Raw genomic sequence first — 24,660 nt, forward strand, 5'->3', positions numbered from 1 at the left:
CAGGATGTCCAAACTTTTACCTCAGACTTTTGTCCTGTTTTGTCTTCATAGGTCAGCAGAGTCCCTTTGTTAACAGTTTAGAAAGAATGCACTTTTGTATTAATTCAACCACACTTCATGTAAGGCTATATGAGTGCAAAACAAGACCGAGGGAGTCTTTCTCTTCACCTTCAGTGTTTCTGCCCTAGTCATCTTCCTAACATTGAAATATAGCAGGTATTAAGAAGTGCCCTCTCACCAGTAGTTTGAAAAAATTCTACACAATGATGACACATCATTCTTTATTATTCATCATTTCATTTTCTAACACCTATCCTGTGACACCTATTTTCGGCCCTCCTTCTGTTAGGACATGCCTGGAAAACTCATTTGGGACTCCCTCCCAAATTACTTATTAACTCCTCACCCTATCTCTAAGCAAGAAGTGATCTACCGTTTGGAGGAAGCTATTTTCTGGGATCTATGTATCCTAAGATCCCAGGGTTGTCAGGGGGCTTTTGCCTTTGGTAGGGTCTCCCAAGGCAAATCCTGGATGAGGGTACCATGAAAGATAAAAAAAATAAATAAATGAAGGGACCTGTTTACTCTGGATTAGGGTTAGGGGGTTAGGGTTACTGGAGTTGCACTCTTGGGCCGGGTCTGGGGAAGGAGCTTAAGGGACAGGGTCTTCTGTGGGCTCACCACATACAGGATCCCCAATGAGGATTGGGTTCAAAGTGTGTTGGGTGGCAGTAAAAGGCAAGAGGCTGGGCGGTTCAATCCGTGGTTCTTGGGGCGGATTATTGGGACATTCTCTATCATTATTTACATTTATTTAACAGGAAGTGAAACTTGTGGGATTTGCATTTTTCACTTCTTAACAGGCACACAGCAAACACTAACTGCAGGTCCCTGAACCACGTTTTGTTTTTTTCAACAAACAGGAAAAATCCTAAGTAGCAAAAGGCATTCTAATTAATGGTCCTGAGCTCGTTTCTACCTGCATAAACGATTCACAAGTAACATACATGTTAAAATGTCCCCTTCAGCCTCAAGTCGGCCAATAAAACTTATGACTGGTGCAATTTGACAATCGGCTGTTCCTGCTTTGCCTCCAGTACAGTACAGTACAGAACAGTACATTGCGGGGGGGCTTTGCAGACTCTGGGCTCCGGGGTGTTGTTGATGCTGCTTCGCTCCGCCTCTGGTGGACTGATTGGCTGAGCTGTCATGTCGTTCCCCCAGCTCTCTTCCCCACTGGCCAATGCGCACAAAGCCCTCTCTGCACCCTCAACGCAACTGTATTCAGAGATACATGCCTTTGTGCTCTAGTACGACGCGACCCTAATGGCCTCGTAGCGACTGTGATATTCCGTGTTTGTATGAGAGCAGGGCAGCCCTGTTCGCACACACAGCTCATCTCCAGATGCGTCTGGCCCTGGCGGGTGTAGCGGCTGAGATGCTGAGCGGCGCAGCCAGCAGAGCTAGGCCGAGGCTCGGCACCTTCTTGCTGGCCCCCGCCACCAAAACAGTACCGCCGCTGGCAGGCACGGGGAGCCAGAGATTTCGGTCAACGTCCTCGATGCAGGGATATTCAGAGATGGCACGAGAGCGGTCGAAGACTGTCACGTCGTTTTATAACCAGTCTGCAATAGATTCTTCTGCAGAAAAGGTAATAAATGTGACGGGTTCCCGGTCTTTTCTCCTGAAAAGGTCTCAGAACTCTTGGGTAACTAAGCTAGCTGTAGCTAGCTGCGGCAGGGTTGTGCTACGTTCAGGGGCAGGTGGAAAAACAGTGACATGCTGCTACTTAAAAGAGCAGTGCTTTAGCCTTCAGAACTAATGTTTTGTCAGTTAGAAGCTTAAAAACGAATTCCTTCTATAAGAGGAATAAAGCTGTCACCTACATTGCAGTGTCTGTAGTTGTAATTTGTAATTTTCCTTTAATATTTCGGAGATTCCTCTAGCAAAAGAAAAGAGCGTGCTTTGTTCTGTTATTTTGTTGTTGTTGTTGTTGTTGTTGTTGTTTTAAGTCATATAGTGTATTGAATTATAATGGTCTATTTAATAATAATAATAATTCAGTAATAATGTAAAGCGGCTGACATGCCCGGTACCGAAGACCTGAACGCAACGCCCGGGTAAATTTATCTGCAGCCTGCTGAGCTTCTAGACAAATTATAACGTCGGTTCTTTGCTGTTGCTGATGTTTACCGGACCAGACGAGGTGCCAACGCAAAATTGTAATATTAGCTACACTATAGACATAAGACGATTGTCCAGTAACAGGAGACTTGATGGTGTAAAGTTTCAGCGATGGAGCTGAGCTGACGTTGCCCCAGTTAATGAGAAGCAAGTCTAACAATCTGTTCTGCCAATCTCTAAAATACTTTTCCTTAAAGTTAAATAAAAGAAAGAAAACACAACTCCCGAATGAATGTCGCCATGTTAACTAGTATTATTATTATTATTGTTATTGTTACCAATAAAAATAGCATAGATGCTTTTCTTCCTCCTGGCTCAGTTTTGTTTTGTTTTTTTGGTCACATTCTTCAGTTTTTTTTCACTTACTTACTTACTCACTTACTGGAGTGAATATAAGAAGTACTCTTACAGCAAAAAAGAGGAAGGAATTGAAATATTGAAACAAAACACTACCCAACGACAACATTTTCACTTTACGGAAGACAAATGTTATTGTTTTGTACAGTGATATCGATGCGATGGCTTAATGTTTGCATCAGTATACATAATGTAATACGACCAATCCAGCAGATTGTTGTTTCCAGTGGGTCCTACCTGCGGGTGTAGGACCCACTGGACCTACTGCAAACATTAGGACTGCACTGACATTACTTAGCATTTAGATCCTGGAGCAATGAGTAGTGTTTTTCCACTTGTACATTCTCCACTTGTGCATGTCGGTTTAGCACTGGAGTGTCAGTGTCCTTTTGGGGTAAACACAGCTAGAGCTTATAAAACTGATGCCTGTTTGACTTAGGTGTGCCTGTTAGGCTCCATTTATCCTGGGTTCTAACTTGAGATCTGTTCCCAGATCTGTAGACCATCACCAGGCATACAGCTGTGCATTCTGCTTGTATTTACACAATGCTTTTTACTTGTGCACCTGCAAATTGCATCTTACTGTGGGGTGTGAATGAATGTTATTGACTGGACCTGCAATTTAAAGATGCATTATTCTAACAGTTACTACAGTTTTTATGTTTTTTATCACACTGTAGTATGTTTGATTTAATCAGGCTACTGCAGTGATTCAACAGGAAATCCAAACCATGAACCATTTCTTTAGTGTTCTTGTCTTTCTAGCTAGCTCAGATTGTGCTACTGGCATCTCGCTGTGGCACCCTCGGATCCATTTTGGAGCTGATGCCACGACTTGCTCCAGCTGGTGAGCAGAGTTGGAGTGCTATAAAGTACTGGAGCACACCGTAACATTGCATGCATGCATGTGCACTGTTATAGTGCACATGCCTGTGGTTGGTGAAGTTGTGGCTCCGTTGTAAGGTTTTATAATGTGGCAAGTTTACATACATTAGTCAGTGATGACTGAGCACAGTATTAAATGTTAGACTTGCTTTACCACAGTGACTTACCTCCATCTTAGCCTCTGTAACTATTAGGGCTGGGCCATATTATACCGTTCACGGTAATACCGGTATAATGTTAGGCAACGATAGGAAAATGAAATATCGCGATAGAATGGGAGTAAAACGCGCATGCGCAGTGCCTTTGTTTTCATACGCACATGGCCGATTGTTGAGTGAAACCGATGATCCAGAATTGGTTTGTAAAAATGGTGCAACTTCCGTGATGTGGAACTGGTTTGGTGTTTGTCCGTCAGATACACAACAAAGCACATTTTTTTGCAGAACATGCAAGCGGCCGTTGTTATTGTCATATTTGTCGGACTAAGATGCTCTTAAATCTGGGAGTAATCTGGGTCCTAAACTCCGTATCATTCAGGTCAAACAACACTGCAGCATCACTTAGAGTTAAAAACTGTCTAAATTCTTTCATCTTTAATAAAACGATCAGCATTGCTGCTTTACCAGGTGTAACTATAAAGTTTAACTTCCAGGCATCCATGAAAACAAAAGTTATTACATTTAACGGAGTTAGAAGTTAGCAGGAAGCTAGCGGAAGTTAGCTCGCTAGTTTCGCTAGTTACCTAAGCATGATATTGCATGTTCTGACTGAGAGATTTCTGAAAAAAATCAAACGTACAGCTCTGCTATCACTTCCAACATAAATGAAGACAGGAAACTAAACAGCAGTGACGTTTGTAGGGTTACTGAAGTTGGGCTAGCTGGTATATAATGATGTGCTATGTGATCGCTAGCGACACAGCTATGTTAGCATAACATAAACAGTGAAGCTGGAGGACGAACACTAACACTTTTCCACTTATAAAAGTTAACGTGAAGGTTCTTCATGGTTAGAGACAAATGCAATCGCATGGCAGGATGCTGTAAACGGACCAAACTTCAGTCAGGAGAACAACTGAGATAATCCATCCACAATACGAGGTTAGTCATTAATATACTGCAACAACATGGGAATAGAGCAGCTGCCAGAGAATTCAACATTAAGGAATCAATGGTACAGAAATGGAGGAAGCAAGAAGAATGAGTTTAATAAAGTTTGATTTATCTGACTGCTTTGTTTCGCTTAATGTGCCTTATAATCCCGTGCACCTTATGGTCCGAAAAATGCGTACTGCACACTGCAGTTTAATGTTGCAAAGCACCTCTTTTTAACTTCAGTGGATATTATACATGGTTATGCTCAGGACATGTCAGCCCATTTCTAGTGGAAATGCCTTTTGGTTAAACTTTCAGCAAGCAATTTGCATTTGTACTGTTACATTTTTATAAAGCTTTAATGTACATAAAAACCAGCTTCTTGTTTAAGTGAATATAAATGGAAGGTTGTCTTTTTGCGCTAGTAATGTTGTGGAGTTGTATTTTGTCTCGCATCAATTATATCGTCGGTTATATCGTTATCGCAAATTTTCAAATATATATCGTGATAAATATTTTTGGCCATATCGCCCTGCTCTAGTAACTATCACTGTCAGACACTGACTTTATCTGAGAGATATATATCTTCCCTGTCTTTCTATCGATAATTTTTTCTTTAAATCTGATTATATTCTAATCGATATAGAGATGGAAAATAATTCTTGAAAACAAACGTATTCTTACAAGAAAGTCTAACAACGATGTCTAGGTGATGTTGAAGCTGTAATGCGCTGAACATGGTTCTCTGTTGGCAGTGCGTTAGCAGACAGGATAGCTAATTGTGGGCTGTGTGTAGAGAAGAGCGAAGTGCTAACATTTAATTGCATTTAAAACAATGAAGGGTGTCTGCTGCAGCCACCGTCTTTTCTTTCTAATGCATTTTGTTAAATTAAAACAATTATCAGAACTGTGATTTAACAGTCTTAAGGCTTTGTTTTAACAAATTGAGTCAACAAAATCTACAGGCCTAGTCAGTGATAACAGGTATCACGAAGCTGGTTATCAACTTTCTCTGCAGACCAGTTTTTCTGCTTCAGGCTCTGTGTGTGCAGATATGAAGGGAGTGTTTCATGTGTTCTTTCTATTATCTACAGCACCAAAATGGACCAAATGAGAACATAATAATACATTAAGCAAATGCATCATTGTTGCTGCAAGCACATCAAAATAGCAGTGCTGTTTTGTACATCCATATCCTGCCTTCGACATCGGTGCATGCTTTTGAAGGCTTGGCCTCACGAGAGGAAATAAAACACACAGTCATGCAGCGAGCGTATAACAAGCTGAGTTTTAGATGTTTCGCTCCGAGCACTTTTGCAGTTTTTTCAAAGTGCCCAGAGCTTTTAGTCTCAGGAATCTTTGTTTCACGACCAGGCAAATAAGTTCACAGACAAAAAAAAGTTGCTAATGTTTTTACATGTGTGACTTTTTAGAAATGTAGTGATTGGATAAAGACAGCTGTCTTTTCTGCTTTCACAGCTCCAGGTCTCTGTGTCTGGGTAGACTTAACCGCCATCAAACAATCACAAAGTAATGCTTTAGTTTTCTGAGTTACTGCAGTTTGGAAGGCCAGATTATGGACTTTCTGAATATAAATTATATACCGCAGTGAAAATGTTTCGTTATGTTTTGCGAACACTCAGCTCTGCTCGTCACCTGGACCAGAGTGTACAGCTAAGACAAGTATGGAGTGTCCTTCAGTGTCCCAGCTAAAAATCTGCATGAACTGCCTGAAGGACTTTATCTGTCACAGGCTAAACAGCCAGTCATTTATGTGGATAACAATCATGTGTGTTTTTACGGCTGCACACTCGAAACTAAAACACAATCTCAACCCTGCTGTTATGATTGTGTGTGTAATTTTATGTGCCGCTTTCTCCCTAGGCCTCTGTTCGACTGACTTTAGCAACCCTGTTGTATTCTGGGAAGTCTGCCGATGGACACCACATCTTGGTAAATATTTCAGCCGTGCTGGGATTTCTGTAAAGTGTAACAATAATGAGACTTCTGAGACTCTTCATTGTTATTTCTGTGTGTTTCTTCGCTCACAGAGCAGTGCCAAGTACCTCCACAAGGAGCTGCCTGTACGAATCGCTCATCGCATCAAGGGTTTCCGTAGTTTGCCCTTCATTATTGGCTGCAACCCCACGATTCTGCAAGTGGTAAGCGCACAGCTCTCCAGACACACCCAAATACAGTTTACAGATTGCTGAGCTATACAGGAAGTGGGCCCTGTAACTGATTATATAAATATAAAGTAACAATACTGCGCAGGAAAGTCTTGACAGAAAGCGCTCTTAAGATGCTCCCTGTCCACTCCCGTCAGAGTGGACAGGGAGGTATGGCTGTGCATTAAGAGGTACAGCAGGTTTATGGTTCAATACCAAGCTGAAATACGACTGCAAGAACTGAAAGGAGGGGTTTTATTTATACACATAATGGTGACATCAAACAACCTGTAGACTCTTTATGGGATATCCATATCCTGTAAAGATGGGTCATACCAGGAATGTTGTACCGTTCTGTTTTTTTATTAAAATAAAGAGCATCAATGGCTGACGCAGGAGCTGCAGCTTGTGATTTGAAAGCACATGTTTGTATTCAGGTTTGTAGTAAAACTGTCCTGGGTACTATTAATGCTGAACAATAAATGCAGGTTTTGTTTTCTGCCACCCAGATGTTGTTTTTCAGGAAGAGCATTGCATATTACCGCAACAAATTGCACATTTGACATTTTTAGGTGGAAGTTCCCATATTTGGACAAAGTGATGGGGTTTTAAGTTATCATCTGATTTTTTTTTTTTTTTGGTGTTTTTTTTTTTAGGAAGCTTGGTTTGCAATATGCATCATAAACATGCTTATAAACACATAAGTGGTGCTTAGTAACAGGCAAATACACAAAACTGAAGCACAGGCTGCCTGGATGGTCATTATCAGAAAGCTTGTCTTATTATTTGTCATTTAAAAAAAAAACTTCAGAAGGCACCAACACTGCAAACACAGTGGAGAGGTTCAGTTCACTTATTTGAGTTAGCAGAGGTGAGCGCAGGCAGTAAGGTGTCAGCACACCTGTCAGTCTAAGCTGCCGTGTCCTGAACGGTTAGCTTCAACAGTATCCAAATGTAGGAAGCAGAAAAAAGTCCCACAAAACCTTTTATTTTCTGGATGCTTTCCGGGGCTGTTTAGTTGGTCATTTTAACACAGGAGTCTATGGAGATTGATCCACTTTCAGAAACAACCTCATGTGGCCATTCGAGGAGCCTTTTGGCACTTAATTGTGGTTTGTTTTCCTGCCACTTTCCACTTTCCTGCCAGCTGTCGCAACTACTTTGGAATGATTTTCTGGCACCAAATGCAAAATATTTTGAAACAATGCAATTTCTCAGATTTGGTAATATTTGCCATTGTACTATTTTTAAATCATAAATAGGGTTTAAATGACATCGAAAACACTGTTTTATTTAAGTTTCTGACAGTCTTCCAAACTTTTTGCAGGCAAGGTTGTTTTTGATTAACTGTAACGACATCAGTGCCACACCCTGTCCAGTAAATAATTTTGATACTGTTATTTCACACATGACTTAGGCCTGTCATATCAATAACTCATACTTAACCCTTTACAGCCGATCGGAGCGGGAACGCTCTGTTTTGCATAACTATTTTTAAATCCCGGTAGCTCTGCAACCACTTAAGCTAGCACAATAATTTTTTTTGCATATGAAACTGGAGGAGTTGTACTTACATCTTATGCCATCAGCTTGTCCTAGGTCACAGTTTCCTTCCACATATAGCTTTGCAAAAACTGCATAAAAATCACTTGCAGCAACAAAAACATGATATTCCAGAAACACGCTTCGCCGATCCATCAGCTGTTTGTAACACTTCCTACGTCCATCAGCGCGAACTATCACATGACCGCATGACCTGCCCGAAACCGGAAGTGACGTCATTTTGCGGAAATGTAGTTTTTTACGATCGGGCCCTTATGAGCTTGTGTTTTACTTGTTATGTGTTTTAAAAAGTTATGTTTGAGTTTATGACTTTCTGTGTCGTTTCTGGGATGCTTAGGACTCATATTGCACTGCTGGAAATAGTTTATTTTGATGCATATGCTGTTATTTTGCAAATTTGCACTATAATATTTATTTTCGTTTTTCCTGCAGTATATAAAAATTGGTGTATTTCAAAAATAAAACTATGAAGACACTCAAAATAAATTTCCTGTGGTGGGAAACTAGTTTGTGTAACTTTTTTGTATTTACAGTTTTGAGGGATAAGCCTCTTAAATTTCTCTAACTAGAAATATATGTTAAAAAAACAAAAACGATTTTCAATTTTTTTGTAGTTTATTGCACTTTTTTGCAATTTATGTAATTACTATGCACCTAATGCAGACATATTATTAAAGTTTGGGCTATAATGGTTGTATTGATGTATAGCAACTTGAAATGCTCCCAAAAATGGCTCCACAGCATGTAAAAATATAATATAAGCCCTGGCGAACTTGGTTCTATGGTAGGTCTTAAAGGGTTAATGACTATGCTGTCATTCTCTACTTTCCTAATTTTTCATGGGAAATGTTTCTTCCAGCAGAAACTGTCCACATCAGCAGGATTCTGATCTTGCAGGGCTGTTTACAGTGGGGCAAAAAAGTATTTAGTCAGCCACCGATTGTGCAAGTTCCCCCACTTAAAATGATGACAGAGGTCAGTAATTTGCACCAGAGGTACACTTCAACTGTGAGAGACAGAATGTGAAAAAAAAAAATCCATGAATCCACATGGTAGGATTTGTAAAGAATTTATTCGTAAATCAGGGTGGAAAATAAGTATTTGGTCAATAACAAAAATACAACTCAATACTTTGTAACATAACCTTTGTTGGCAATAACAGAGGTCAAACGTTTACTATAGGTCTTTACCAGGTTTGCACACACAGTAGCTGGTATTTTGGCCCATTCCTCCATGCAGATCTTCTCGAGAGCAGTGATGTTTTGGGGTTGTCGCCGAGCAACACGGACTTTCAACTCCCGCCACAGATTTTCTATGGGGTTGAGGTCTGGAGACTGGCTAGGCCACTCCAGGACTTTCAAATGCTTCTTACGGAGCCCCTCCTTTGTTGCCCGGGCGGTGTGTTTTGGATCATTGTCATGTTGGAAGACCCAGCCTCGTTTCATCTTCAAAGTTCTCACTGATGGAAGGAGGTTTTGGCTCAAACTCTCACGATACATGGCCCCATTCATTCTGTCCTTAACACGGATCAGTCGTCCTGTCCCCTTGGCAGAAAAACAGCCCCATAGCATGATGTTTCCACCCCCATGCTTCACAGTAGGTATGGTGTTCTTGGGATGCAACTCAGTATTCTTCTTCCTCCAAACACGACGAGTTGAGTTTACACCAAAAAGTCCTACTTTGGTTTCATCTGACCACGTGACATTCTCCCAATCCTCTGCTGTATCATCCATGTGCTCTCTGGCAAACTTCAGACGGGCCTGGACATGCACTGGCTTCAGCAGCGGAACACGTCTGGCACTGCGGGATTTGATTCCCTGCCGTTGTAGTGTGTTACTGATGGTGACCTTTGTTACTTTGGTCCCAGCTCTCTGCAGGTCATTCACCAGGTCCCCCCGTGTGGTTCTGGGATCTTTGCTCACCGTTCTCATGATCATTTTGACCCCACGGGATGAGATCTTGCGTGGAGTCCCAGATCGAGGGAGATTATCAGTGGTCTTGTATGTCTTCCATTTTCTGATGATTGCTCCCACAGTTGATTTTTTCACACCAAGCTGCTTGCCTATTGTAGATTCACTCTTTCCAGTCTGGTGCAGGTCTACAATACTTTTCCTGGTGTCCTTCGAAAGCTCTTTGGTCTTGGCCATGGCAGAGTTTGGAGTCTGACTGTTTGAGGCTGTCGACAGGTGTCTTTTATACAGATGATGAGTTCAAACAGGTGCCATTCATACAGGTAACGAGTGGGGGACAGAAAAGCTTCTTCCAGAAGACGTTACAGGTCTGTGAGAGCCAGAGATTTTCCTTGTTTGAGGTGACCAAATACTTATTTTCCACCCTAATTTACGAATAAATTCTTTACAAATCCTACCATGTGGATTCATGGATTTTTTTTTCACATTCTGTCTCTCACAGTTGAAGTGTACCTCTGGTGCAAATTACTGACCTCTGTCATCATTTTAAGTGGGGGAACTTGCACAATCGGTGGCTGACTAAATACTTTTTTGCCCCACTGTAGTTTTTCAGATGCAATTTCAGACAGAGGTCAGGTTTAAAGCTCCTTTATACATAGATCTCAAAAACTTAACGAGAAAAATACGCATGTGTCTGGATATAACAGACTCTTTGACACCAAAAGAATTGTTGTTGTCATTGTTCCCGCTGAGCCTTTAATTCCCCTGCAAGCACTTGGAGTATTTCGCTGCCTCTGCATGTCTCGTTGCTGGTGAACTTTCACCTAGATTCCTTCCTTTTCTGGTATCACGGAACCGCTCTGTGTCGATTACATAAAGCAAAAGCTCCTTTTCTGTGCCACTACTTGTGACGTCGGAGTGACTGTACCTTCACTGTTTAGCTCTTTGATCAGAAGTGAAATAATTGCTGGAACTGATTTTAACTCTCCAACTTTTGCACATCAAGATGATCAGATGGATTTTAATAAGCCAGTCTAGTCATTTATGCAGAATTCTGATTCAGAGAAATTGCTCAACTCTGCAAGTAACAGAAAACTCATCCCACTGATGCTTGGAGAAAGTTGCCACGTGTAAGCCTCACATGGACTTGTCAGTAACACAGTGAGGCCCAGTCAGGGGGGACAGTGCTTGTGGTGTGATGTTTTCTGGCTGAGTGAACGATCACAGAGAAATCGGTCTAACCATAGCCCGCATCTCTCTTCTTTTCTCACAGCATGAACTGTATATCAGAGCCTATCACATGCTCAGTGACTTTCCAGAGGTGAGTGCCCGACCCACTCAAACACGAACAGTAAACACACACGCGCACAAACACGGGTCACAAGTTCAAGTTTTATTTCTCAGGGAGTGGGTTTGCTCATGAGCAAAAACAGGAATTGTGAACCTTTTTCCTGTCGAGACGTGTGATGAATCTGCCCGCAGCCGCTTTAGGATTGGCTCATTTGAGTAGTAAACAAGCCGTGACTCTGTTATTAAAACTAATGAAACATTAGCCGTATGCATTGTTCGAGTCAATAAAAATCTGTTTCTCGCCAATCATTCTGTTTGGCATTGAAAGGTCGTAGAGGGAAGGTTAGTGGATAACTCTTCTCTGCTATCGAGTTTAGGATTTGTAGCTTTTCTACGACACTGATTATTGTTTGTATTTATTTGTGTACTGTCAGGGCTATAACACGTGTTCCATCACAGTCATCCTTGCTTGCTAGATGTAATGCATTTCCTGGGTTATCAGTGCCAAACTGTCTCACTGACTGCTGCATGCAGTAGCAAAGTGATCATTGTGTTCTGTTCTTTTTAGGTCTGGACAAAGCAGACGAGTACACCCAGTTGCTCAGTGTGTTCGCACATGTATGATTGGAGATTTCAAACTGGCTGAACGTGTTTTCCTCTGTGTTAATGTAAACACTTAAATCTGATAAGTAACCCTAACATTGTCAGGTTAAGAAAAAACAACACCTATTTCAGTGCCTATAAAGGTGTGTGCCTTCTTTATGGAGCGTGGAAACACTGTACTGTGCTGAGACTTTCAGACTCCTCTTGTTCTCTTGTATAAACACATTTCTAAAGAGATGAGGCAGACGCAAGGTTAGCTAAAAATAAAAGGTCCCTAGATTTAAGAGGAAACTACAGAGACAAAGGATCAGATAATGTGACTCTGGGTTGGAGTCACCTATACTACAATAGCTCTCAGGGGAAATCATAGTGTCTAAAAACATCTCTGTGCTACAGAGGCAGGTCACGCTCACCCGGCTTTTATCTGTATGCCTGAAACCTGCTTTGCTTTTACATTTGAATTCTCTCATTGGTGGCTTTAAAATGACAGCGGTTTGCACAGAATTGCTCGACTGATTCTCAGTCACTGGTCCTGTGCATTCTTTATTTATTTCTCAATACACCATTTATGGATTTAAACAACCGTTAATGTGAAGCTCTAGTCGTGAAAGAAACGGACAATTTCATAAATGGAAGCAGCGTTTCTGTGAAAGAAGAAAAAAAAAAAATCTCTGTGCAGTAGAAGTGTTGAGTATGAGGCTGTTGCTGCACTGAAGCTGACTCTATCAGTGCAGCAGGTAAACATGAAGCGTTGAGTCATTCAAGCCAGAATAAATATAAAATCCAAAATAATTAAAAGGCTCTTCTTAGAGCAGGCTGTTTCTTTAAACGTCGGGTTTCTCGGGTTTAGTGTGAAGCATCTCTGTTTGCAGATCAAGGATCAGGACGTGGAGGCTCGTTTCTGCAAACTAGTGCGGCAGCTGCTGGACGACCACAAGGATGTGGTCACAATGCTGGCACAGGGCTTCAGGGAGTGTCGCAGACACATCCAGGTACAGAGATACTAAGACTGACCTGATTCACCATTTGCTGGAAATGACTCCTTACTAAAACAACTTACTCTCGGTCTGCACAGGTTAGGTTATTAATGTCAGTTTGTTTGTTATTCAGTTTAATTAAACACTATTTTATTATTTGGAAAGACTATTTAAGGCTTTCTCAGCTAACAATGATGTGTTTTCTTAAGAAAGCTGCTGATCTGCCTTTAACTCTTTACTCCTTAAAGCTTTCAGGGAGTCACTCTTGAGGCTCTTTATGTCATATTTCAGGCCTGCTTACAGAACTAAATTACTGGGGCTGCATTAGAAGTTAGTGAGGGCGGTCTTTGCATTTGCAGCTACACAGGAAAAACCTGGAAACTTTTCTAATGGTCATTAAATCACATCTTTATGTCAGAACCTTTATGGGAGGTAGAGCTAAAATAAAACATTTGCTGTGATTCACCAAAAGCTGTTAGAGTTGATAAGTTAGTTTCAACTGTGAAGTTTCAGTTGCTTTTTTTTATTTGCTGTCACAGGATGAGATGGTCATCCGCAACTTCCTGGATACAACGCTGTGCTCTCGTTTGGGAATACGAATGCTGGCCACGCACCATCTCGCCCTTCATGAAGATAATGTACGTGCAACTGTTATTCAAAGGATTTGAAAACCTCTGAACGGTGACGGTTACCCAGAGCAAATCATGCGGTAACTGTTAAGGGGAAAGGTGATAGTTGTCCAGCTTTTCTGCAAACATGGGATTAATGTTGGGTTGGGATACAAAATGTAATCAAATGGAAAAGTCTCTTTTTTAAAACTTGTTTAATCAGTTTTAATCTTTTAACTTTATGCATCAAGCAAAAATGTAATTATATGCAACATTCTCTGACTGGAAGAAATTTGTTTAACATTTAAACCTATTTTCTGCACATTCCAGCACATAAAATTTTTTTTTTTTGTGTGTTTACACTCAGTCTTTCAAATAGATGCAAGTAAAACACAGCAGAAAATAAATAACATCAAAGACTAGCGGTCCTTTTGCTCTATTTTCACCTGTAAAGCAGGAGTAGGGTAGGCGGAGGTTTACCCTGGTGCAGGTGTGCCGCGGTCAGTTGAAGAATCCGCGAGTTTCTCTGTGAGTTTCCCATTACGTCGTTGCGCACTCGGTGCTTGCTTGGAAGTTTAGGGGGTTTTTTTTCGCTGTAAAAAGAAGTTTTCTTCCCACGCACAACGGACGCTAATGTTTTTGTCACTTTTTATGGAATCAAACTCAAAGCAAGGTCAGTACTTCCACGCTTTAAACGCTGCACGCTCATACTCTCTCCGGCACTCAATATATGATCCATTGTTGATCTGCACACAGCTGTTGTCACGGACTCGCTTACGTCACTGTCATGAGACATTCTCGCAAAAAAAATCACGGTTTTAGTAACGCAGTAACGCAGCGTTCCTACGGGAAAGTAACGGTAATCTAATTACCGTTTTTGCAATAGTAATCCCTTACTTTACTCGTTACCTGAAAAAAAGTAATCAGATTACAGTAACGCGTTACTGCCCATCTCTGGTTGGGACAACAGGATCCTGTCAAATAGAAGTTGCTGGTTTCATGGTGTTTACCTTCAGCTACAAGGAAGCATAAAATACGTCATGTTTGTTTTGGCAGCTGGCTATTTAAGTAAACGCTATTGTGTAATTAAACCAACCGTATTGATTAATCAGCGGGGATTTAGTTATTTTGTGAAATACTTTTTAGACTTGACTAAAAAGAATGTTTGTTTTCTTTGTTGTTGTTTTTTTGTTCATTCCAGCCTGATTTTGTTGGGATCATATGCAGACGTCTCTCACCCAAAAAGATCATCGAGAAGTGGGTGGATTTTGCCAGGTGAGTGTTTGGTACGGCTTAGTTTATTTCACGTTTCGGTGACTTTGTCTCTGTGCTGACCGAGGCAAACCAGAGTTCATCAGATAACCTTTCAGAAATGGCATGTGGAGCTGTGAATGGGCTCTCATTCTTGTTTGTCTTTGGTAATCTAATCAAGTGACCTTTTATAGACTTGTTTTAACCAAGTTCAAAGGAAGTTTGCAAAGAAACAATCAGAGATACAGCGTGTTCTCTGTCGTTACAGTTTAACATTTGTATGAATGAAATTGGACTTCCATTTAATGAACTGTATGAACTGTAATTGTCATCCAGCAGCATTAGTAGGTCCACTGCTTTGGTTTCTAATCCCACGCAGACAAAACTAACACCTTTCCCATAACTGTGAGGTTTACTTAGTGCTTTGTCCATGGTAACACCCTACACTACGTGTGGCTCCTCCTCCTTTTTTTTTAATCAGGTAAAAAAGTCATTAATATTTTTTTAAAAAGTGTCATGAAACAGTTTCATTTCACTCCTTGTGTGGAAGCAGAGAATTTGTATATATTTTTGACCTTGTAGTCTTCAATATTATGAGAAATGTTCTTGGTGTTTGATAGACGTCTCTGCGAGCACCAGTACGGTAACTCGCCCAGGGTGAGGATCAACGGACACGTAGCAGCTCGCTTCCCGTTCATCCCTCTGCCTTTGGATTACATCCTGCCAGAGCTCCTCAAGAACGCCATGAGGTAAACTAACCACTCACTCACCCACGGAGATGTCCACTGACCTCAAATCAGCTTGTGTTAAATAAAGTTATATTGAATGATTTGGCTGGGTTTTTTTTTTTTGTCTGACAGTGAAAAATTATGTGAATCAGTAAAATAATAGATGAGCAATAATGTGATGGCAATAAAGGATCATTGAGGGAGAGCAGTGAAGATTTTAGTTGGTGCTGTTTGACTGGTGTGAGTGAGCCCTGGAGCTGGCTTAATGTTGGCACCAGTGTAGCTGTTGCTAATGGTTTCCAGGGCAACAGCGGGAGAGAAGGGGTGCAGTTTGGAAAATGACTGGCTCTTTTGATGTAGCTTTTAACGAGTGTAGAGAATGTTGTTGATTTCGGCTTGGACATAGAAGCCAAGTCCAAGTCGGTGTGCACACAGGTCCTTTTTAAAAAAATTTTACTGGGCTATTGGACCAGCATTTAGAAAGATTATTGTGTGTCATCCACCTGGAAAAATTGAGATTTTCATGTGTCACAACAGTGGCTCTGGCACAATTTAATTTAGTATTATGCACAAGAAGAACAGGTTTGCAACAGAATCTTCACTGTTCGCTCAAAAGCCTGAAAAAGTATGTAGTTTAGACTACACATCTGCTTTTTAGCACACAACTTAAATTTAAAAGTGGATTGCATCAGTTAATCAATTAAATGAGCTGAATACTTGCTCTTGCCTCCTCTGATTGACAGACTGTAGAAAAACAAAAGTATTATTAAAAAGATTTTTTTTTTTTTTTGCATAGTGGATTGTTATTAAATGGGAGTACAGTTGTCACATCGATCTTCAATTTGCATCTTCAGGGCCACCATGGAGAGCCATCTGGACACCCCATACAATCTCCCCGATGTGGTTGTCACCATCGCTAATAACGACATAGATTTTGTCATCAGGTGAGTGCCAGAATTGTAATCCAGGTGTGTCCTGAGCCTCTGAGCAGGTTTACCTGTCCAGGCATGGTGACCAAATACCCAAACCAGCCCAGTTGATTTCTTTTAATGTGTAGGACCAATAATTTGTACTTCCTTTGCAAATCTGTGCGCTCCTCACTGCTGCAGGGGAGACTTCCTGTAACAGAAGGTATCGTTACAAGTTTTTGTTGCCATTTCTTTCTAATTCAGGATCTCGGATCGCGGCGGCGGTATCCCTCACAATATCATAGACAAGGTGATGGACTACCACTTCAGCACAGCTGAGGAGAGTGCACAGGATCCCCGCATGAGCAACCTCTTCAACAACATCACCAACAGTGGGAATCAGTCTAACCCTATGCATGGGTAAGCTCTTTACCGATGCACTTCTGTTTGTGTCAGAGATAAGAGAGGAGTATTGATTTTATCCAGTCTCGATGATTCCAGTAGGCTTCTTTATGAGCCAGTAAAAGCTCTGATGGCTGCCTGTATTTACCTGCAGCTTAATGTTTCACCTACAGTAAATCACTTTCAGCCTGGTGTGATTCTGTCACTTCATGTAATCACCTTAAACCTGTTGCCTGTGTGTTGTACAGGTTTGGCTTCGGCCTACCCACGTCTAGGGCCTATGCGGAGTACCTCGGTGGCTCTCTGTCTATTCAGTCTATGCAGGGCATTGGCACTGATGTTTATCTGCGTCTGCGCCATATTGATGGCAAAGGAGAGAGCTTCAGGGTGTAACGTTCCCCACGTCAGTAATCCATGTAGACGCCAGCCAGGAAATCAGGCCGTGCAGGAGTGCAGAGGGTTTCCCACGACGAAGGCTGGTGAGGACGAGGACGAAAAGTGTTTTTCAGAAAGCTCCTAAATTCACTAACCCACTACTTGTTCTTTAGTTTGTCTTTTTGCCTTAGACTGATTATAAGCTATGTTACCTGTCAAGGTGATGATTTCTGTTGTTTTTCCTTTTGTGTTCTTTTTGTTTTGTACCCTGTGGCATGTTGTATTGAAGTTTGAGGGGCGGGGCGGGTAATGAACTTTGAATGTGTAGGTTATCGGGACAAACTGTGCATGATAATTGATATTATTGATGACGATGATTATGAGAGACAGAGGAAAGCAAGAAAGAAGAGCTTCAGTTTTAAAGAAGTTCATGATGAAGTTGCATATCTAATAGCCTCAAAGTAGAAATTTCGATGATAAATGTTTCAAGTGGAACTATTGAGACACTCCAGCAGCCCTGTCAAAATCTCCTCAAAGTTATCAATGCTGCTCATGTGTTAAATTACCAAATCCTCCCAGCGTGTCATTGACTGCAAGGGGAAACATTGGTAGAAGCAGTATACATGCTTCGCTTAATTATCCTCTTCTTAAAGCTCATGCGCTCTCCTCAAACACCGCTTTCTTCTTCTGCTGTACAGCTGTGGCTCTTAAAAACAGAAGAAACTGCCAAAAACACCAAATGCTCATTAACACATTTCTGTCTTCTGTTCTGATGAGCGTCTTCGTCGAGCAGCGTCTTTGCAGAGCTTTTGAACGGGGAAGTCGACCGAGATGTTCAGCTGCCTTACGCGTGACACTAGTCCTTTAACTGCATGCTGAGTTCTTTTGTTTTCTTTGTGGTACTTACCTTTATTGGGTCACACAGACGCACACCATGTCAGAACGTTTCACTAGTAATGAATAGGTTTCCTGTTGTAATGCTCAGTGCAGATCATAGCAGGCTTTAACATTGTAACAACTTTCAAAGTAACAATATACCAGAGAAGTATTGTCTGATATACGCTTCTTTATTCGTTATTTGACTGTTTTCTCACAGTTTTTCTTTAGGAAGGTGTATATTTTCTTTTTAAAACAAGGCTTTGCAGAAGGTCCCATTTAATTTCACAGCATCAGTAGACAAAAGAGTTTCTCCACCGTTAGCCAAGTTTGCTGGTCTTCTATTAGGTATAGATCACTGCTTGATTATGTCATTATTGTGAATGGCCAAACTTGTAAGTAGGACACACTTTATGTGTGTGTATAGTCAGTGTGATTGTCAATTTGGTGGATGAAAAAGTAGCACCAGTACCCTACAGGTGGGTTCAAAGCTTCCGGCTTCCTCCCACAGTCTAAAGGTGTACATGTTAGGGTGATTGGTGACACAAAATTGTCCGTCTCTCTGTGTTTGCCCTGCGATAGGCTGGGGCTCCAGAAAATAGATGCATAGATGGACCGATGAAAAACAGAACGTGTTTGAGAAAATAATGAGATAACCATGTTGTGATCTCAGTATTTGTACAAGAAAATCACAGCAGCATCTGTACGGACACTGTTGGGAGTAGAGAAAAAAAATCGAGCAGTCAGGTGTTGAAAAAGTTGCGATATATGAGTTAACACAAACACTCCTTGCAGTTTGTTGAACATTCCCCAGTGGGTCCCAGCTCCAACAGATCAATCAGAAAGCTACACCTCTTCTGTTTGATCCGTGGGCTTGTTATTGCATTAACTTTTTTTGTTTCATTTGAAAGGGCATTAGAAATCTTAGGATGTTATCTGCAAGATGTAACATCTCTAAATTTTTAAAATCCGTCAGGTTTTTGTTTGTTTGTTTGTTTGTTTGTTTTTAGATTTCAGTGATACGGTCTTTATCATTAGCCTGAAGTTGTGCGACATATTATTCTACAGCTGAATGCATATTACTTGTATAGACTATGAACTGGTTAGAAACAAAATGACAAAGATCTTTAAAAAGTTGAGTACAGAAAGCTTCATTTCTTCTTTCCCTGATTTTACATACAAATTAGTTCAAATGCCATTTTAAACCTGTGAGACATTGTGAACGTATTCTTTTGCCTTCAGAATCTATTTAATTTTGTAAAGGCTGGTATTTATTTTGACATTTTGTGAAGCAAAAACAGCCCCCTATGATTAACTGTTTAAAGGTCAGAGAGGGTATACTGTCTGTACCTGTATTCTTGATGAAGCCTTCTACATGTTTTTATTACTGATTTGACAGTCTTGAAGTTCTTGTATATACTTTAGCGTATACACGTTAAGGCGAGGGAGCATAAACAATCATAGCTTCAAAAAATGCAGGTGAACATTTGAGGTTTGTATCTCCTTTTGGAAATATTACTGTAAAGAGCATTTTGAGGATTCCTCCTATTAAAAAAAAAATGCTGAGAGTGGTTTTGCACATTTTGAATTTCACTGCCAGGCTGTAGCTTTTCATAAACATAAAATGTGCACTGTATGCCCCCTGTAGGCCACAAAAGAGAAGGGCAGACTGAAAAATACTGTTCATGGAGAGAATATCAAGTGATTTTTTTTTTTCCAAGGAAGAAGAGGACATGGTGAATACAAGTTAATTTAATTGTCTAGAATTCAGATTAATTTTGCATTTTAAAATGAGGATCAGAAAAAAGTTCATTTAGAAATGATCTCCAGTACAATACCAAAATATTCAAGTCATGTTACTGAGAAAGTGTGCTTTTTTTTTTTTTCTCTGACTGAAATTAGTTTCTCCCACATTTTCTGTAGATATTAAATTTCACTTTGTTGGAACTGAGAGTGAGCTTGATTTTTATTCGTTCGTTATTTTACAAATGGTCTCACCTTACCGTGTTAGGTAGGGTGAGAAGCTTGACGAGGAGTTTGGCATAGAGACGACATTTCTGTGCATTAAAAGGTGCTTTTGTAAGGGTTCCTAGGTGAGGTATTTAGGGGATGTCATATTGAGGCAGTGCTGGAGAGACTGTATCTTTTGGCTGGCTTGGGAACACATGGGGTCACCCTGGAAGAGCGGGAGGAGGTGGCTGAGGAGAGGGTCTACTGCCCCCGCAACCCGGGCCTGGACAAGTGGCACAGAATGAATATATGGGTGTTTTGTTTTTGTGTTTTTTTTTTTATTTTTTATTTTATAGCTGACACAACTAATGGACGTATGTGACTGTTTAAAGCCACCATCAGTGCTCCTTTAGTTTATCAATGCTAAATCACAAACTATAGGTGAGTCAGTGTTCCCTGTGTATAAATGGTTAAAGAGTGGAGTCATAAAGAAAAATTATTATTTTTTTGTTAGCTAGACATTTGCAACATATAAGTCAAGGCAGAATACACAAAGTCTCAAAGGTAACATATTTACATACACAGAATTATGTATACATCTATAGGGTTTATAGGCCTATATTTAGCCCTAGATTGACAACAAAGTAAGGAATGTCACACAACATTCTTGTGTACTAGCCAAATATCGTTAGCTTCATAGCATAAGTGCCTAAGTCATTGACTTAGTCAAATGACTTAGGCACTTATGCTATGAAGCTAACGATATGTGGATTGTTAACATACCTTTGTGTGCTTAGTCACTTTGGGTTTTAGTTTCTTTTATCCACATTGCTGGTGCCGCATTGGAGTAGAGTGCAGTACCAAGACCAGAGAAGAAAAGATGTTCAGATGGTTAATGCCAGAGGAATACAAACTCTAAGAGTGAAAAGAATAGTAAAGAATTTAAAGGGTGTACATTAGACATGGGGATTTTTTTTTTTTAATAGTAAGTATTGACCTCATAGAAGCTAAAATGACCTCAACCTGACAAATTAAAGCTGTGAACTGGCACATATGCATTTAACATTAGTGCTATAAACAGGTTATGTGTAAACGCGAGTAAAATCTTCAGTAAAGTCTAAACTGCAAACTCAAAATGGTTATTTGAGATGCTCTTAAGTATACCTTAGTGAAACCAATCACTGCAATCCTGGTATATGGAAGAGCAATGGAAACGTGCAAAAAAGAACTTGGTGTCTGAAGGTGTGTGTTTGTGTGAGAGAGAGAGATTCTGCAGATAAGTGCTTGGCAGTGATGTGTATGAAGTGTGTGGTGTCATTCCTGTCACTGTGTGTTCAGGAGTGTGATGTCTTGGGGGAATAAACTGTTCCGCAGTCTGGCAGCGAGGGCCCGGAGGCTCCGGTACCTCTTTCCAGAAGGCAGCGGGGTGAAGAGTGTGTTTGAGGGGTGTGTGGGGTCCTCCACAATGCTTGTGGCTTTGCAGATGGAGCGGGTGCTAAAATTGTCTGTGATGAAGGGAAGAGAGGCTCAAATGATCTTCTCAAATGCTCGTTGTAGGGTATTGCAATAGGATACGGTGCGGTTACCATACCAGACAGTGATGCAGCTGCTTAGGACGCTCTCGATAGTCCCTCTCTAGAACGTGGTGAGCATGGATGGAGGGAGATGGGCTTTTCTCAGCTTCCGCAGGAAGTAGAGACGCTGTTGGGCCTTCTTAGTTATGGAGCTGGTGTTGCGGGACCAGGAGTGGTTCTCGGCCAGGTGGGCACCAAGGAATTTGGTGGTCTTGACGACCTCCACAGAGGATCCACCGATGTTAAGTGGACAGTGATCTCTCTGTGCTCTCAATCATCTCCTTTGTTTTGTCAACATTCAGAGACAGGTTCTTGGTTCTACACCAGTCAGTTATCTGCTGCACCTCCTCCATATGCTGACACAGTCGTGTCATCGGCGAACTTGATGTGGTTTGAACTGTGCATTGCTGCATTGCTGCACAGTTGTCTGTGGAGCAGTAAAGAAAAACACCTGATGGAAGTCGGTGATTTTTCCTAGTGGAAAAAGAGATGTAAACAGAAAATAAAAAATGACCTAAAAATTGAACTCTGTGCTACACCACAGGTAATATGTACTGCAAACTATGAATGATTGCTCTACCTGAAGGTCCTTTCTGAAAGGGTGTTCTATAACTAAGCAAATATAGAGTCCTTGATGACAACCCATGTTTAAAGCTCTATGTATGAGCATAGGTCTCTTTTTACTGAATCTCAAATTCTCTCTTTGCTGTAAATGTTGGACCGAATTCTAAAATGACACCAAAATGTTTCAAGTTTCTCTTTTTGAAGTCTGTTTTTAAGTCAAAGCCAGCGTCCTTCAGTAGTCTTTGTGCAGCCGGCTTAATGGTTCTCTGAATCCTGGACAGAGTTCTGTTTCTCTTACAAGGTTTGAGTCTTTCAAAGGTTAAGTGCTTCAAAATATGCACAATGTCCTCCACTGCTGAGCAGAGGCATGCTCGCTGCTTCATATAGCGCACTGCACTAGTCTTAGACATGGGCTAAACTTCACTTGGTGACACTCATCTAAACAAATGATTTCAAGCAGAATTTACATTTCAGGAGTACAAGAATTCCTGTTTGCTCACCATATTCATCATCACTGTTTAGCATTTTTATCAAACTGTTAAGAGTGATGATTTAACTCAGTGCCACACACAGAAACCTCTGGCTTTAAATACCGTGGATCGTTCAAGCCATGCAAAATGCTAAAAAAGTGCACTATCATATTGATATTGCATGTTGGAGATCTTTTACTTTTTTGCTGTCTCGTGCTGTTCAGGATGTCTTTGGCTTGCTAATCAGTCACAGTCAATCAGTTATTTTGTAATACTGGCAACTGCAAGTTCCCAGCTAGCAGGAAATCCTCCCACAGTGTTGATGACGTTCTCACGGCCTTCTCAAGAAATGTTCAAAGAACATCAGAAGGACGTTTATCACTAAAATAAGGTTCCTTACAAAGGTTTGTCTAAGACATTATGTTTTTGACAGCAGTAGTCTGAAGATGTTTTTACTATTAGCATGTAGCACTGCAGGAATGCGTCACAAAACAACACAGTGTGACCTGTTACCTCAATAACACCTCCTCACATTACAAGACTTTTTTTTTTTTTTAAGAACGTTTGGACATTTCAGGCCTCAGTCTCATCCTGAGAAGATTATCAGAACTAGAAAAGTTTGATTTTATTTATCTTTTTCTCAAGTACCATTTCCTCCTGTGGCCATTAGTCAAGCCACACGAGGTCAGTTCATTTCAATAGACAGAGTGAAGATAAATCATTATTTTTCACAGTGCCTAAAAATGGACGTGGACATAAAAGACACAGAGAACTTTTTATTTTTATTTTTGGTAGCCTTCAGGGTGTTAATTATCTTACAGCACAGGTCTCCGTGTCCTCTGCAGTATCCATTTAAGAAGCAACAAACACAACACAATGGAGGACGTTCTTTGATAAGAAACCGACACTTACTTACTGTACAATTAAACTACAAGTGCACTTTTTTCTGTTCTGAAAAGAAAGAAACGACACATAACTGAGCAACACTTTGGTCAGTCATATTTGGAATGTTGTTTTGAACATTTTTCTTTTTTCAAACATCGTCATTCGCCGTGCGGATTTCCGTTCATGGACCCGCACTTAACTGAAAACATTTAAAAAACTGTAAACTGTAAACACCATAAATCATGCTCGTTACATGCACTTTGTGACTGTTCATATGTGACTCTTCCTCCAAATATTTGGATGACACCCAACTCACATTTTAGCTTCACTACATTTCCAACAAAAGATGTGCTTGTGTTATGACCTTTAGCAAAACAGCGTTTCATAAAAGGCAACAATTCTGTAAGGCAGAACTATATTTGGACAGTAACACATTCATATTTAAGCAATTTGTGCATCATCAGTATATACAGAATAGACACATTTGACATCTTTTACAAAGGATCCAAGACAGTAAAAGCTATTTGAGTAAAAAGGGAAAAAAAAAAAGGTTTGAGGCATTTGTGAGATTTTGGCTGAAAAAACACTAGAATGCAGCTTTTTTAAGACCTACCAACAATAGATACTTAGTTTAACAATTCCCCTCCAGTCAGAACAGAGACACCGCACAGCTGCTTGCAGTTTGTTGTATACCCCACTGGAGGGGCAGGTTGAGGGTGAGCAATAAGGCCACCACATAATGCATGAGGTCTGGGGTTCAGTAGCATTTCATCAAACCTAAATCAAGTATTGACTTTGCTATACAAAGCCAAATCTTTGAGTCTCTCACAGAATCCATCTGACAATTACACACAACTCGCGTTTTTGTTGGCAGTTACACTTTGCCTGTCATTATAGAGTTAAGCATGTAGGTGCAAAAAGCTGCATCTTTCTATATCAGGATGGCTGTGGCTCAGAAGGTAGAGCAGGTTCTCTAATGATTAGAAAGTTGGTGGTTTGATTCCCAACTCCTACAGATTGTGTCTAAGTAGCACTGGG

The 24,660-nt window shown here is 40.7% G+C and overlaps 1 protein-coding gene across 1 annotated transcript; it reads left to right on the forward strand.

The window, feature by feature from the left end:
* Positions 1-1,245: 1,245 nt before the first annotated feature.
* Positions 1,246-20,126, forward strand: bckdk (branched chain ketoacid dehydrogenase kinase). Its single transcript, XM_026181943.2, has 11 exons — positions 1,246-1,651; positions 6,405-6,473; positions 6,572-6,682; positions 11,435-11,482; positions 12,927-13,046; positions 13,571-13,669; positions 14,841-14,914; positions 15,511-15,639; positions 16,473-16,562; positions 16,791-16,946; positions 17,177-20,126. Exons 1-11 carry the CDS (start codon positions 1,406-1,408, stop codon positions 17,319-17,321), a joined length of 1,287 nt encoding a protein of 428 aa, XP_026037728.1. The 5' UTR covers positions 1,246-1,405; the 3' UTR covers positions 17,322-20,126.
* The last annotated feature ends 4,534 nt before the right edge of the window (positions 20,127-24,660 follow it).

Source organism: Astatotilapia calliptera, chromosome 10, assembly GCF_964374335.1.
Source record: "Astatotilapia calliptera chromosome 10, fAstCal68.1, whole genome shotgun sequence".
Lineage (NCBI taxonomy): Eukaryota > Metazoa > Chordata > Actinopteri > Cichliformes > Cichlidae > Astatotilapia > Astatotilapia calliptera.